At 48.9% G+C, this 17,125-nt stretch overlaps 1 protein-coding gene across 4 annotated transcripts in view; it reads right to left on the bottom strand.

The window, feature by feature from the left end:
* Window positions 1-12,382: 12,382 nt before the first annotated feature.
* Window positions 12,383-17,125, bottom strand: part of DICER1 (dicer 1, ribonuclease III) — a 73,251-nt gene continuing 68,508 nt past the window's right edge. For all 4 annotated transcript variants that reach the window (XM_047080164.1, XM_047080165.1, XM_047080166.1 and 1 more), the window contains one exon: window positions 12,383-17,014. In XM_047080164.1, coding sequence (XP_046936120.1) covers window positions 16,849-17,014 — 166 coding nt within the window. In that variant the 3' untranslated portion in view covers window positions 12,383-16,848. The remainder of the gene's footprint in view (window positions 17,015-17,125) is intronic.

Below are 17,125 nucleotides of genomic sequence, written 5' to 3'. Positions count from 1 at the left end.
GGCAGCCTAATGAGGTCCTTCTGGAGAACGACAGCCAGGAGGCGAGGCCACAGCAATGGTGACATCCAGGGGACCGGCTCAGTCGTGGAACAACTGACCTCGCCATGGTGCGGGCCAGCAATCGACCCCCAGCCTGGCCTGGCGATTCCCGACCACGCGGGTGTTCGTGGCTCCAAGGTCTGAATTACCTTTCAGAAAAAGGAATGCAGTACAGTCCCCAAATAAATGGGGGTGCAGCCAAGAGCAGCACCTTTTCCCCTCACCTGGGGCTGGGGGCCAGCTGGCAGGGGATGAATAATCATCTTCAAGACACGGATGTGACTTAGGCGATAACAGGCCCGTTTATTTCACACGTGCTGTGTGTCTGGCCCCGTGCTAAGAAACAGAAGAGTCCTGAAGTGATGCAGCCATGGTCACTTCTACGCAAGAAGGTCAGACACCTGCTCAGCGGCACAATCCAGGTGCAAACCCAGCCCTGCCGGACTCCGAAGCCATGCTTCTTTCTGTCGTGTCACGTCGTCTCCACCTCGCACCATCCACGGCAACCAGACCGCTCATCTTAACCACACAAGAACCAAGGGTCGTGCCTAAGTAGCTGGCCCAAGGTCACCCAGCAAATGGATGGAGCCCGGTCCTGTGCGGCCCGAGCGTGGGGGGGGAGGGGGTGAAGACGGAGTGGAAGAGGAGGACTGGAGTCAGGTGACAGCTGCGGTGGGCCAGCTGAGGAGGCACACGAGCAGGGCGGGAGGCAGGGAGTGGAGAAAAGGGGAGGACAAAGCCATCTGAGGGCAGGGCATGGTCTGGGCTATTTTTGCCCGAAAAGTCTGCCAACTGCATGGACACAGATAGCAGGACAGGGAGGCTGAAGATCGAGCTGCCGCTTAGGGGTCATGAGGAAGGTCCGGGCAGGCCAGTAGGAGAGGCAGAAGCAGAGGATAGTCTTGGAGAGAGGGCGAGAGGAGGCAATGCTAAGGGAGAGGTGAGCAGGAGGGAGGAGGAAGAAGGCATTTCCAGAGACAGAGGATAGCAGGTGCATCGACCCAGCAAAGTAAGGCAGAGGAAGCAATGAGTCTCCCGTGCCCTTTGGAAAAGGCTGGGTAGGCACTGGGACAGCCAGGCCGGGCTTGAAATCCAAGCTGGAGTGTCAACTCAGGATGCAATCTGCACATTCAACATTATTCACCGAGTAAATACGTACTGGGAACATCTGGTTTCAAGCTCTGCACAGGACACTCCGGTAGGAGAGATGGTTTGTGATGGTCCTTGCACTGCAGGAGCTCAGACTGCCCCCATCCAGGGCACCAGGGATGATGACAAAGAGACTCCCCACCTTCTCCTTCCTCTAAGAGCCAGGATGCCCCCATCTCTATCCACCACATCTCCCTACCCCCATTTCCATCGCCCCCCATCTCCATCACCCCCATCTCCATCGCCCTCATCTCCATCACCCCCATCTCCATCACTCCCATCTCTATCACCCCCCATCTCCATCACCCCCATCTCCCTGCATTCATCTCCATCACCCCTCCGTCTCCATCCCCCACCTCCAACCACCTCTTTCTATTCGGTCCAGGTGTGAGTTTCTTCTCACTACATTGTTCCGTTTGCCTCTGTGCACCATTTCCCCACCTGGACTGGTACCACCTCCATGGCAGGAGCCACCAGCCTCCATCCACAAAATCCGTTGCGTAGTAGATGTTCAGCAGCCAAATAAGATACCCTTGATTACTATGCTTATCAGTTACTTAATAAAGGTACTCATTGCCAAATAAGTATTCAACAGTCCCAAGTCCTAATTAAAAACAAAAATCAAGCAACCTAACTTCTGAGACTTGTGGATGACGCTTTGGGATCTGTTCCTCCGTTTTGCTTTCTCATTCATTCAACAGACTGGGGCTGCCCTGGGCGATACAGAGATGATCCTGAGACCCACCCCCAGTGGCTCAAGGCAGGGCTCCAGGAACGCAGAGTAAGACTGATAACATGTGACTCGGGTAATAGTTCTACCAAGATGAGGAATCCAGGAAGGCTTCTCAGAGGAGGGGCTGCCTTGAGAGCTGGGCAGGGCAGGCCAGGTGGAGACGGACGATTGTTCAACAGAGCAGGGGCAGGGAGACTGAGGCCATGACAGTGGAAGTGTGTGGGGAGGCTGGAGTGTATGGATTTTCCCGTTTGGGGGCTACGGGGCAACCACCAACCTGTTCAGAACTCACGGACCAAGGTAGGCTGTAGGCTGATGGGATCCTGGAGTTTCCTTATCACATTATTTCAAATCAGGAATCCTTCTGGGCCAGCATTCCTAGCCCTTCAACCATCCGGCACTGGCACCCAACAGACGTCCCGGGTCCGAGCTCTGTGGGGACAACCTTGCCACCACGGCCCTGGAGTCCTGCCCAACCTCAGAGTCCATTTCCCTTTTAAGGTAACCTCCCCCCACCCACGCACACCACCGATTCCACCTCTACCCACCTTCCCCAGAACCCAGCACTGCCTTCGCTCCTTGTGACACCCCTTCCTTGGGGTGCAAACTGGGTTCTGGCCGGTCGGCCGGACGTTCAGATGCTTCCCCGTCCCCTGCAGCGGAGTGGGTGGGCGTGGGAGGGGGCCGGAGTCTTTGAAGGGTAAATAGGAGCCTGTGAGATGAGGCAGGGATGAGAAAGGGGCCTCCAGGCGGAGAAAGTAGCAGAGGCCGAAGCTGGAGGCGTGAAAACACTTGGCATTTTGGGATCGTGGTAGAAAGTCGGGTGAGGAGGAGTGTTAAGTGCACGGGGGGTGCGGTGGGGGGTGAAGAGGACGTGGAGGTCCGAGGGCCGGCGGGACAGGCTGCCGATAACAGTGTCCAAGAAGGTACGCGCAGCCCCTCTCGGGCCGAGCACGTGGCTCATGCCAGCGGCCGGCAGCAGGTGCTGGCGGCACACCCACCTGGACGACACACACCTCTAGGTGAGTCAACCGTGCAAAACACCAAGGCATCGCCTCCAGGGTTTTCTAACGGACCCTCCCGTTTAGAGCTTTCCTGCTGGACCCCGCTTAGCCCTCCCTCCCCCCTCCTTCCGGGGGCTCCAAGGCTGCGATCCTATCGGCCATCATTTTTTTTTTCATTCATTCATTCATTCGCTCACCGATCATTATCCTCCGCCCTTCCGACGCTTCAGACAGGCCGTCCGTTTAATTTTGTTAAAACTAAACAGCGTGCTCAGTTCTTTCAGGACGCGTGATGTGTTCTGGGCAATGTTTTTCAGAGCAGTGAAACATTTCATTTTTCCCCCCAGCATCGAGATGTGTCAAACATCATTTATGCCTGGACATAATTCATCCCTCAAGATAAATATTGAAACCCAAGAGAGGAGAGACGGCGGCAGAATTTCCAGGGGCCGGGGGAGGCGGGGGGGTGGGGGGTGAGGGGTGGGGGAGAGGCTAGGAAAGGGGGTCTCCCTTCCTGATCCCACCACCGGAGGGGTGAAAAAAGCATAAACGAAGCGAAAGTAAAGTAGCTAACTCCGGGTCTGCTCCCAGTCTCCCAGAAACGGCTGCAGACTTTTTTTTTTTTTTTTTTTTACAGGCCTCTTTTGTGTCTGTTGAACTGTTGCTCTGTCTTGCATAAAATCTCTTGCAATAGAAGCCCTCAATTAAAGTCACCTGCTGGTCTTTGTCAGCTGAGGTTGACGTTGTCAAATCGTGCAGAGCTCCTTAAGCCAATACAAGTCATTAAGGAGGAGGTGAATCAGAGATCCGACATGGCGGACAGGAGCCATCCATAATCAATTGATATCTTCCTCTGCTGGAGGCGGGGTCTCGGGGAGCCCTTTCCCGCCACCTCCCCCCCCCCACCCACCCTCAACTCACCTCATCCACAGGGGCCGCTACCCCTGGATCTAATTAGGCTGAGTCTCAGCAGGTCCGAGGCTGCGCTGAAAGGCCATCAGTAGGCGAGCCCATTAATAACTCGCCGGTGCCCTGCGTATTGTAATTGTCAGGCTGCAATTTACAGTAATCCTCCAATGCAAGAGCCCGAACTATTGCAGCTGATTGGAAATGCATACGCCCATTTGAAAGAGAAAAAAACACAAGATGCACGGGTTAAAAGGTCAGAGCATGCAAGTGTGTGTGCTGAGTGACAGGCATTTTAGTACTAGCCTGGGACCATATTTTAAAAGGTCACTGAAAACTCTTGGCTTGGGCCCTCTGACAAACAATGAACGTTCCATATATTTATTTGCCATCTCCTTGTTTTTACAGCAAGCAGAATAAATGAGTTAAATGACGTTGTGCGGGCCTGCATATTGTCAGCACAGGTTATAAGTCATTATTAAACTCCATCAAATCAAACCGAACCCGGTCAAGGCAATGAGACTAAAAGTTATTTGCATTCCTTCTGTCATAAAAAATCATATCCCCTTACTCAAGACTTTCGTTTCTTTATTAAATGCAGCCACAAGAGTATTTCAGGTCTGGCAATATAAGCTCAGGAAAACCTTCTCGGTATAACTCAGTGTAACAGCTTAGACCCGATTCCACTAAAAAGTCCCAGCTGAGCGTATCTGGGCACTCAATCAAGACATACATATTACTTTTAAATAAGATTAGCCTTTATATTTTGCTGCTTAAGTTAAAACTTTTCATGTCAGTCTCTACTTTTATGTAAACTCCAACATAATTCTGTTTTAGCAAAACACTTCAAACAAATTAAAAACCTCAAGTCCAACGTGTCCTTAACAAAAACTTTCTTAATGGCATCGCAATGTGTTTGCTGACACTAAAACACTTTTAAATGAGATGGATTTTCCCTCCACTTCCCTGCCTTTGTAATTACGGCTGCTGCGGGGAGTGCGCCTTCGGTTACAATGGCAAAAGCAGTTATCTGTGCTCCAAATAGTATTTGACCGATAGCTTGCCGGCGACCCACGGCAACTGCGTAAAAAACGTGTCTTCCCCTATCTGCCTCCGGCCGGGGTCACGTTGGTTGAGAAATGGAAGGTGACCTACGGGGACCGTTTCGGGGAGGGGTGCCGGGAAGCCAGGGGGTAGGCAGGGAGGAGGGGAGAACCCGTCCCACCGAATGGCCCTTCTATGGTTAAGTCACAGAGTTGTTGAGGTATCGTCAGCCGAAGCAGAACCGTGGCATTAGTGGCACCCCCCACACCTGGCCCCTCCTGCCTGCCCGTGGCACCTGGCACACGGCACCTGAGGCTCCCCAGCTTACTCCACGTTCTCTCACGGAGGCCACCAGATCCTTCCAAGACACGTAGAAATCGCCACCCCCGTTTGACAGCCCTCAAAGGGGAAGCGCCAAGAGGTACAGAAACTTGCAGAAGGTCACATCTGTGGTATGGCGGGCAGAATTCTCAGATGGCCCCTAAGACTCCCATCCCCTGGTGTGTACGCTGTAAATAACACCCTCCCCTTGAGTGTGGGCAATATGACGGGATGTCACTGTCATAGGTTATGGTATACGATCAAGGAGAAATTATTTTGCAGATGTAATTAAGGACCCTAATCAGTTGACCTTAAATTAATCAAAGTGGGCATCATCCTTGGTGGGCCTGACGTAATCGGGTGAACTAAAAAAAAAAAAAATAAAAGGATCCAAGCCTTCCCTGAAAAGAGACTGAGGGGGGAGGGCAGCTCTCCTACCAGCCTTGAAGAAGAAAGCTTCCGGAAGTTCTGCACCTGCAAGACGTGAATCCTGCCAAAAACCATGCGAACTTGGAAGGATCCCAGGCCAGATGAGACCACGGCCCAGGCAACACCTCGATCGTCACGACCTTGTGAAGCCCTAAGCAGGAAACCCAGCTAAGCTGTGCCTAGACTCCTGACCCACAGAAGCCTGGGGGGTAACAAATGTGTACTGTTTTGACCCCTCGAATTTATGTGAATCTGTTGCCCAGCAATAGAAAACAAGTCCACATGGCTTACGATGTACTCAAGGCCTCGTGGCCATCAACCCAGTAGACTCGCCCCAACATCCACACTGCGGCCATATTTCAACCCCACATGTACACTCCTTTCTAGTGTTTGCGGTCTAAACATCAAATGTATGCTTATTTTCAAGTGGTTTGTGTCTTACCGTTTTCTAATCCTAAAGTATAGTCTTAAATACACTAATATCTACTTCTTGATTTGGCTATTACTGCCAAATGTTCGAAGAGCTTTCTTATAATACGAAAAGCAAGAGCCCGCGGTGCCTTTTCCTTTTTCATTTCCAAGTCCCACAAACGGCAGCATGGGTGACACCAGGATGAAATTTTCTTGCTGAGCCCATAAAAATTAGTACCTTATGAGAAAAGCCGTACCTTTAAAAACACCTGACTAAATATTTCATAAACGCAACGTACAGCAAATTCCTACAGTAGATTCACTGGATTTACAACCATCAAACTATATTAAACTTACAATATCAAGATTTATCACCTATTAAATGGAGTCTCGTTTTAGTAATATCTAGCATTTGCTCCCAAAGGATCTCAAATACCTTCGACCCTTCACCAGGGCACTCCACCGTAATTCATAACGAGGTAATAGAAACCCTCGCTGTAAGGCCGCTGCTGCCGCGTTTGGGGATTAGCTCACCTATCAGCGAAAGGTAGCCAGAGCTGGGCTGGACGGCGGCCGCTTTACAGAGTGCGGAAACGGTACCGAGATCCAGACCGCGGGGGGAGAACCCCACAGAGAACCACAGACGGCCAGTCGCAGGGTCCTAGCAGGCTTGTGTCCCAGTGGTTCTCCAACATTAGTTTTTGGCAGTGGTGCCCTTTCTTCCCACGCGATGTCGTAAGAAAGCTCAATAAATAAAACAGATAAAACGGGAACAGCTCTGGCTGAGCTGGGAAGGGGGCCCCCGGCCCCCCCCCCCCGGGCCTTCCGCAGCACACACGGCGGGGGACAGTTTCCACTCCCGCGGTTCCTTGCCTGGGCCTCTCAGCTCCCCGAGATGCTGATTTTGTTGTGATTCTAACTCACATTTGCTGGTGCGGCTGAACCCCCACCTTATGTTTGAGGAACCCGAGACTCAGAGCGGGAGAGACGGGCTTATGGAAGTCAAGGCTTAAAAGCACAGCCCGGAAAAATACAGCCTGCCCTCAGAACGTGGGCAGGGATGTCATCATCCGTGTTGAAATTATAAACTAGGGGTAAAATGTGAGTTAATTTGGAAGATTTAGAATTCCTTACCTTAAAGAACTCAAAATCAGGGCTTTATGATATAGGCAGGTGTCATAACAAAGGAATAACAAAGAATGACGTGCTCTACTGAAAAGACTGCAACGTCTACGGCACCACAGACCAACGACCGCTATAGTGAGACGTTCTGTAAGAACTTCTATTCATCCCTCAAAACCCCAGCTCAAGTACTACCCTGTCAGTAAACCAGCCCTAAGCGTCCAGGCTTTCTTCTACTGTGCCCCAGTCAGTCCTTTATCAGAGGGAACACCGGATTGAAACTGATTACACACAGCCATTGCCCCCGGAACTTGAGCCCTGAATATAGCCTCTGTGTGTTGTTGGCTCTCAGGGATGTCTTCAGAGTCCCGGCTTCTCTTTACTCGTCTGTAAAATGAGAACAGCGGTCATACCTACTCTGACCTGAAACACAGGGAAAGTGCTTAGGACAGTAAGCACTCGACAAATGTTGTCATTACTATTTAAACTTGGTCACGTTCCCCCCAGCCTTTCACACGATTACACTACCCCGTTTTATTGTCTTCCCGGCGAGAATCATTCTCCAGAATGATCAGATTTCTTCTATTAAGATCTGTCTCCCCTCCCCACTCCCGCACCCCCACGGAGCGTAAGCTTCTGCGCAGGTGACGGACTCGTCTGGCTGACGAATGTCACTCACTCCACGGTGGCCCCACAGGGGCCCCGGCCACAGGGGGTGCCGGACCAATGTTCACGGACGAACGCATAAATGTGTTGAGCGAAAAGAGCAAGGACATGAGCTCGGCTTCTAGGAATTCGTGGTCTTAGCCAGGATTCAAATCTCTATTACTTCTGCGTTCGCAAATTCAACGTTCGTGGCTTTGCGTGTCGACTGTTAGCAGATCCCGTGGGCCAACTCCTTCACCGTAGAGGACGAGGCAGAGGCTACGGGAGGCTAATGAATGACTTGACCAGACAGTGGCTGGCCAGGGGCTGTGCTGCGGTGCGGGCTCCTGGCCATCGGCTGCCTGGCTCCTTTCAGCATCCTTGGTGCAGGAGGGTTAAAGCTGGATCGCCCTGGAGGCGTGTCTGGGACTCAGGAATCCCAGATGCCTCGAGATGCTCAGACCGCTGGTTGACAGTACGTCCCCTTTGTCAACAAAACTGGTTTCGGGGAGCCTTACTTCTGGAAAGCCTCGGTTTCCTATTTATAAACATAACCGCAAGTTGGAATCCTGGCTTGTTAAGAGGACTGATTCAGCCCTTTATTCCCAAATAGGTAAATATAAGTAAAAATAACTAACCGCCAAATAAAACCCAAAGTGGCCTTACGGCTCTTAAAAGAACTTGAAGCTCAAACGCGCTTTCCCATAAAAGCAACTCTGTCCCGCTGTGTCTGCCCACACTGGAGCCTGGCCTCTGGGTGGGAGGAAACGACGAGGGCGCTGCCTCCCCCCACCCCCCGGCCCCCTTGTCACGGGGAGAGCCACGGCTGGCTGTCTTGTCATCACCAGTGTGTGAAGGGTGGCTCTACCCACCCATCACACTGGCCCCCCGGCCGAAGCAGCAAAAGCCAGCGCCAAGTTCAAAGCTGTGACTAGAGCACTCTTTGCCTCCTCAAGGAGCCCCTTCCTCACGTAGGTCAGCCTCAGGTCAGACACTTAGTAGGCTGCTTAAGAAATATATTCTGGACCAAGGAGTACCAACATGTTTGTCCCAGCCCTTCCCATTCCCCAAAGGGTCTGTGGCAATAGTGCGACAGTGACAGTCCCAATGCTGCTACAGGACAGGGTGGAGATGCAAGGCGGGCGTCCATGATTACAGACGCGTGCGCTAATGGGCGCACCGGGAACTGCTCCCTGGAAACAACTATCGTCGATTTGGCCACGGCCTGTCTTCCCCACCAGGATGCACCACAACATAACGGCCTGAAACGAGGGCAAAAACTTCCCGTTATTCATTGCTCTGCCCCCAGCACCCCCCGGGGGAGGGCCTGCACCCAGAAGGTGCTGCATAAACATTGGAGTCAGTAGAGGGAACTGGAGGTCTACCAGAAATCTGGCTCTGAGTTGCCTAGTAGTCTGAGCAAAAAGGGAAAAGATCCACTGTGAGATTTGGGGTCCATTTAAACCGAATCTTCAGGAAGATCACAGGTTCTTCCGGGTATTTCTCTACCGGGTCTTCAGCTCGACGTGTCCCAAATGTGTCAGAATGACCAGGGGACCTAGCCTTCACCCAAGACTATGACAATATTTAGGAACGCCAGGTCCTAGTCTCTTTGGAGAAAATATTGTAAAAAGCAGGGATGTTCCCCACTCTGTGCCCACGCCCACCTCCCTCCTGACCCGCACAGCACGTCTCCTGAGGGATCACGGACGTCTACGGACAGCAGATGGAGAACACGGCAGCACTGAGCCGACACTGGCATCTAGCGAGGTTCTACTGTGGTCCAGAAGCATTTGGGACTTGGGACGCGTAGTGGTGGTGAGGACACAGTCCTTTGCATCCCTGTAGCTCATAGACACGGGGGGGCAGTGGCAGGGACCAAAGCACAGGCACAGGCTGAGGGTGGTGGGAAGGAGGTGCCCGGCTAGGTCTGCAAGGCAGGAGGGCAGTGCTGGAGGAGTAGAGGTGGCGGGGAGGGCCAGGACCGTTTCAGGCTGAGCCAATGACACAGGACAAGGCCTCTCTCAAAGCTGCAGACTTGGGATTACTGGGAAGACAATAGCCATCCACCCGAGACGGGCAGGGTGCACCCCTCTGAGGAAGGCAAACTTCACCTCTCCGTGCCTCACTGTCCCCGTCTGCAAAAGGGGGGCTGCGGCAGTAACAATGAGCATTGGTTGTGGGCTCATGACGTGTGGGGCACCGCGCCCAGCAATGTACACAACCTGCCACTGAATCCAAACGCTGCCCTTCCTCATGGTAGAGGCAAGGGCGTGAGGCCAGGAGGGCTAAACCACTTAGCCAAAGTCACGCGGTGCTGGGAACCAGGCGGGCTGAGTCCGGGTCTCAGTTAGAATCTCTGTGCTTTCCTGCCCTCCAGTAGCAGTCACGTCCATACTTGTGGTGAGGAGTAAGTGGCACGAAACGAATAAAACATGTAGCACAGATCAGGCATTTAGTATATGTTCAGTAAACCTTCGCTGTCATGGGCCCACAGGCCCTGTAAGGAAGCCTTGAGGCCAATGTGTTTTGCAATTCAGAACGTTTCAAGAGAGTCAAAGGCAACCCACAAAAGGGGAGGATAGATTTGCAAATCACAAATCTGGTCAGGGCTTAATATCCCAGAATACATAAAGAACTCTTACAACTCACCACCACCACGAAAACCGATTCAAAAACGGACCAAGCACCTGAACAGACATTTCTCCAAAGAAGTTAAAACAAATGGCCAGCAAGCACACGAACAGATGCTCAACAGCACTAATAATTAGGGAAATGCAAATCAATACTATGAGACGCCACCTCATATCCGTTAGCATAGGTGTGATAAAACCACCAACCAACCAGAGAAACAAAAAAACCCTGAAAGCAAGTGCTGGTGAAGATGTGGAGAAACCGGAACCCTGATGCACTGCTGAGGACAATGTAAAACGGGGCAGCTGCGGTGGAAAACGGTAAGGCAGTCTCTCAAAAAATTAAACACGGAATTACTGTTATGAGCTAGCAATCCCACGTCCGGGTGTACACGCCGAAGAACCGGAAAGCAGGAATGCAGGGCGTGTGGGCACCAGTACCAAAGCACCATTATTCACAACAGCTGAATGGCGGAGGCAACCCAGACGCCCATCGGCAGATGAATGGGTAAGCAAAACGCGGTGTTGATATACAGAATGGAATACTATGCAGCCTTAAAAGGGAAGGGAGTTCTGAACCTGCTCCAACACGGATGGACCTTAAGGACCTTATGCTGAATGGAATGAAGTCAGATGCCAAAGGGCAAATGCTGTCTGATTCTACTCAGAGGAGAAGAGTCAAATCCAGAGACTGAAAGTAGAATGGGGGATGCCAGGGGCTGGGGGAAGGAGGGGAAGGGAAGTTAGTGTTTCACGGATACAAAGCTCCAGTGTGGGACGAAGAAAAAGTTCTGGAGATGGATGGCGGTGACGGCTGTACGACAGCGGGTTGTACACCGAACAATGGCAAAAACGGGAAAGTTTTATGCGTGATTTGCCACAAAAAGAAGAAAGAAAAAGATCGAAGGGTCGTTCCCGCATTGCCTTGCAGGCAGCTTAGAAAGCGAGCTCTTGGCCCGCACCTCTACGGTGAGTGCACCTCCCTTGCTCCTGGCGTCTTTGCAAGGACAAGTCTGTTTACAACCCAGCCGGCTGTGAACCGGCATCCGCCAGCCCATCTAAAGCACGCGTCATGTTATGCCGATGGATCCGCAGAAAGAAAACATTTCACGTCCATCTGGATTCTTTTCACGCACATCACGACCTGCAAACCGATATGCTCGGCCCGGCTGTGTTCTCTGTTGCAAGCCAGGGGAGGGCAGGGTCACGGTGGCAGGAAGGGGCGGTGGGACCGGACCGATGCTCGGCCTGAACTAGCCAGTGATTTCTGGGCCGTGACACCGGCACGCACACGCACGTGGCCCTTAACCAAACCCCTCAGAATGAAAATACACAGGCTTTTTCTCCTTTCGTTTAGAGAAGGTGGAAGGAAGGGAAAAGTTAGGGATTAAACTTTTCACAAAGAAAAACTAAGATTTTTTTTTTCTCGTTCTGAGAAACTTATACTTACCGTCTTGTTCCTACAGCCAAATCATTTCTAGTAGTCCTTAGTTTACCGAGTTACAAAAAGATCGGGTCAAATCTTGGAATCACAGAATTCTTGCACAGCCAACAATAAATATCAGGAGTACGTTCTAAAGACAGAGAAGCTGAACCACTTGGTTTCAGAATAATCAAATTCACTTAAGGAACGTGGCAAATGTATCACATGATAACCCAGGACTCGGAACACATTCAATGTGGCAGAATTTCAGAAAAACACACTGGTTAGGATTTAAATCTTGAAAAGAAAAAGACAACTGTTACTATGCCACCCCACAAGTCAGCGTGAAGCAGAGCTCGGGAGACAGGCCTTTCATCTTATGAAAATGTGCATTTTCATAGGACCAGGGAATTAACACACTTCACGGGTCCTTTTTGCTACAACTATTTTAAGTGTTATCACCCGCTTGAACCGAATCAAAACGAATCAAAACGAGAAAAGAAAAAGAAAGAAGGACACAAAATGAACAGACCATAACTTTATTGGAGATTGACTCTGCTACAATTATTACAAAAGGAAACAACTAAAGGGAACTGGGACCCATAAGGTGCACTGCGTTATTTCTGCAGCATGGTGACCGTATGAATGAATTACATCATGTTCCTTAAAAACAGCTGCAGCATGTGATGGTGAATATGTTATTGTCAATCAAATCATGTTAGTTTTTCTCGATTTTAGTCATTTTCCTTCACTCTATTTACAGCAGAAAAAGCCAGAGATTCTACTTGGGGTTCACCTTTGCATTTCTGCTATGTAACCCTGCTGATGCAGTGAATTCTGAGTGCCTCTGTAGGATTGAAAGTGTCTGTGGTTGACGTCCAAATGAAAATGGACTAGGGGAAAAAAAAAAAAAAGACCAATCAATGACTAAAATATATTTACAAGTTAGTTCTGAAAGACCATTTTCACTGCGAGTGGAGAATACAACAGTCTCAATGTAAATTCCCGTGATATTGCTACCAGGGTCTCCAACAACTGTTAAAAGATCACTTTAATATTCTTGGTCTTAAACATTATCTTAGAAACTTCTCATGTACAATATAAAATAAAGAAATTTATTTGGAAAGAACTGAATTCCCGAAAAGTAATCAGCGGCTGAAAAAATAGACCTATTCAAACGCAATCAAAACGACCGTACAGGTTGATGGACGCGACACGAGTCTCTCTTCCGCAGAGAGCACGGGCTGGGTTGAGGGCTCCGACATTAATTTCAGATGCAGTTTAAATAAAGGTATCCAGGGTCTCAGCTTGGTGGCTTAACTTTTGTGTGAAAGGATTCGGTACCCTAGCAGAGGAAGGTAGAAGGTTTGAAATCAACCGGGCCTGAAGACGGAACGAACCGTGGTCAGTCTGGGATTCGACTCTTCTCTGCACCCCGCAGTCCCCGCAGAGCACCCCGGGGGAGAAGGATGGCAAAGAGCCCACTGCTGGGTGAGCGGTCGCATCTGGGAACTGAACCCACAGAAGCAAAGCGGCCTCAAGTCTCTTGCTCTTTAGGCAGGGCAGTCTGAATCTCTCTGAGGGCCAGCTATTACTAAGAATGTTAAAATATTAGTATTTTTAAGAGATAATTACAGGAGTGTTAGAGGTCATTCTAGATTTCATCACTTCACATGACGTTAAAGGAAAACCGAAAAAAAAAAAGAGTAACAAATACGTTTAAAACATACTTAAGAGTTCAGTGAACAGATCTTTGTCATACACAAACAGTAAGAAATGCCACAGACAAAAAAAAAAAAAAATGACCTATTTAAGTTGTGCGAGTATATGACACATTGCAGGCATTATAATCATCTTTTTCAAATCCGGCAAATCAAAACAGCAGCGAGGCCAAACCACATTTTTTTTTTTTCCTCTCCGTGAAGCAGATTTTCCTTGAAATGAGGTAAAGCATGGTACCAAGTGCAAGGCTTCTCTGTGCTACACGAACAGAACGGAGGGGGGACAAAGCTATTACAAAACGCAGCATAGTTAGGACCGTGGAAAGGAGATCACGAGAGAAAGGAAAAATCTGTACAACGAAGGTTCGTCCCCACTAACCTCCACACAATCATCGGAAGGAGCTTCTGCAGCTGCTTCTTCAGGACACCCCCCGACCCCCCGCCCTGCCCCGCACACACGTGCCCGTGGCCCCCCCCCCCCCCCCAGTGCCCTCGGCTTGCGGGGCTTCCGTTACATTCGCTCTCACAGTGCAATCACAGGAACAAAGGGATGACACACGCGGGTGGCAAGTGGGGCGACAGAGAGTGATTTTCCTCCTTAATTGATGGATGCAAAACATTTCAACAAGCTAAACCGGGGGGTCGGGGGGGTGGACTTTACAGCATTAAAAATCAGCAGCACGAAAGCGTTCGTAACCCATCTCATTTGTCTAACTCGAGTTTTTATTTTTTGACTTCGTAAACCAGGGGATCACAGAATCCGTCTGAGTGTGAGTCACAGATCAAAATTAGCTATCTGTCTCCAACAACAGAAAAATGGAATAGCGAAAGGTTGCTGTTGAGAAAACATTTTGAATGGTAGCAGGAAATTTGAACCCCTGAGAATGTATGACCTAATCATATCCGAGTCTGAACTTTTTAGTTTTAACAAAAAATACTCTTCTTAAGGTTACAAAATATATTGAGGCATTTTTCTCCCAACGGGAATTGTAACTGTGAAACAATCTGGTTTTGGTGCCAGGAGGCGAGAGAATCCCTTAACGCTGGGATTAGTGCATTAGACGCAATGCAAAGCCCTGGGCTCCCGGCATCAGGTAGTTTATAAATTAAGAAGAGATTTGTGATATAACGTTATCACAAAATCACCCTCACAAGTACAATTCACATCCAGCCTTACTTGTCAATTATACACGTTTACAGTTAATATAATTCAAGAGTTGCTTGGTTTTCACTTGCTAGGAGATCTGACACTGAGGTTTTATTTTAAAAAACTGAATAGAAAGCGAAGGTTCCAAATCGGAAAGAAGTATTTTCAAAAGGAGTCTACCCAAATCAATTTGCTCAAAGACACACTGAATAATTTAGATCGCAATTGAAATTTAAGACCGGAGACAACGAATAACATTGGAGAAGCTTAACATCCCCCTCCAACTCAGGTCTCCTTAGAAAGTGGAGCTGACCATTTTCCCTGCGCACGCGTGCAGAGAGAGGTGTTTCTCTGGGGGGGGGGGTGCAGATAAAGCAAGAAATACAGTATCTGAGTGTATCTGAAAACAAAAACACAGCATTACATGAAGCATCAAGTTCAGGATGATGTGCTGGAAAACATTAGACACCTCTGCTCGGCTTTCTTAAACTTCAAGCATAATTAACAGAGCAAATTGCAGCAAACCTCTACTGGTGTGTCGGTGGGAGTGCAGGACTGACCCGCAGCTTTTCAAAAGGTAAATTAAGAGGTATTATAGTTACAGTGCAAAAAAAAAAAAAAAAAAAGAAAAAAAAATTAAAATTTCAAGCATAATACATAAACATAGCACCAAACACGGGAAAAATGCATGCAAAAGAAAAGAAAAACTGAGGTATTTAAGTGAAGAGTGCCTACAGGTCTAATTAAAGAAACTTCGGCAAATGCCTAAAAATGTTTTTTTTTTCTTTTTTTTCCTTTTCCAAAGATGGAAAGAATGAGTTTATCTAAATTAATGACCTAAATCACAGATGTATCAAAATTACGGCAGTTTATCACAAACGTTACACTTCCATGGCATTAACAGCACGGCTTTGGTAGGTGAGATCTGCATGCAACACTGTGAAAAGTACAGTAAGACATTGACGTGAGAAGAGACTAACGGTAAAGGTGCTTTGTTTTGCTTCTTTAAATAAGTAACCAATCACTTATAAAATCTGCAGCATATTTTAGGTGTGATATGTCTAAAGGTTATCTTGTTAGAGCAACAGCCTACAGGGCAAAACTCTTTGCCACAATTTCCATCAGTGGAGCTACCTAGCAGGAGGTTTTTAGTAAAACTGGGTATTTAGCCAAAGATCCTTTTTATTATGGTGCTTAGAAAAAATCCAGAGACTACATATCTATTCTGGTTTTCAAGATGCCTTCAGGACACATACTACAGAAACGCTAATATAATCCTGTAATAAGTCACAACCACACTAGTGAGTTGCAAGTATCACACGGTCTCGACATCTTAAATGCATAATAAAATGAAGGGAATGTAAAATAGTTTGTTCCAAAAGGATCGGAAATCAAAAGGACATCCATGAGGGCTTTACTTTTAAGGCGAGAACCTTTTTCTATGCAAGACTACGTGGCATGAGAAAACGAAAATTTGATTCACCAACGTGCCAGCCGACGTTAATGAAAAACGTGTCCCTTACTATATATTAAGTGCAATGGCGACCGGGAGACATCATCTTACATGACAGGGCATGGAAAGAAAGGACGGTGCGGGCACTCTTCTCCTCTGGCAAACCGCACCATTCTCCTGGGCGCATGGGCCACCGGGGGGACCCGTGCCGGCGCCCACGCTGAGGAGGGGAGGACGCCCCACGGAATCCAGGGGCCGTCTCAGCTGTAAAGCTCCTTGGCCTCCTACCACTAAGCGAAGCTGACAGAAATGAAACTAGGTTAACACAAAAACAAAAACAAAAACCCCAAACAAAAAGAGAACTGCCGATAATTATTTTGAACACTTGCCAAATGTCATCATTAAAGCACTCTTGTGATCTGAACAAAGCGGAAGTGAGGAAAGAAGACGAGATTGTGTTTGCGCAAAAAACTAAAACTACAGTTAGCTCCAAAATTTTTATACATATGTTAAATGTTTTATTCTGTAATCTAGCTTGTTATCAAACAACCTTTAAATTCTGCCTTCGATTCATTCCGCTCACTACCGACTTGAAATCACCCTTGTCAATTTCAATGGTTTTCCCCTTAATTCTGCTTTTTTTGTGTTTTTCACTTTAAAAAGGGGCTTCAGCTGTTGGGAACCTGAGGTTGATTGGCTTTGAGGCTGCGGAGGGCTCTTCTTGCTGCCGCGGACTTGGCAATCCTGTAGCTTCGGCCGACGCCTTTAAATTTCCCCTTCCCCACCACTTCCACCGTGACTCTGACCTTGCCGTCGTACGTTCTCTCAGCCGGGCTGCGAAGAAACCAAACAGCTTGTATCAGAAGTCAGAACTATTTATTATGATTGTCAATCAGCACTGAGCACGCACTCGGGGGGGGGGGGGGTGTGTGCAAGCCGACAGCA

The sequence above is a fragment of the Lynx rufus genome, unplaced genomic scaffold (genome assembly GCF_022079265.1).
Source record: "Lynx rufus isolate CCGP_SWC_20201006 ecotype Redwood Valley unplaced genomic scaffold, mLynRuf1.p SCAF_17, whole genome shotgun sequence".
Taxonomy (NCBI): Eukaryota; Metazoa; Chordata; class Mammalia; order Carnivora; family Felidae; genus Lynx; species Lynx rufus.
Note: the sequence above shows the minus strand (reverse complement) of the source record. Positions and strands in the feature narration are given on the sequence as shown.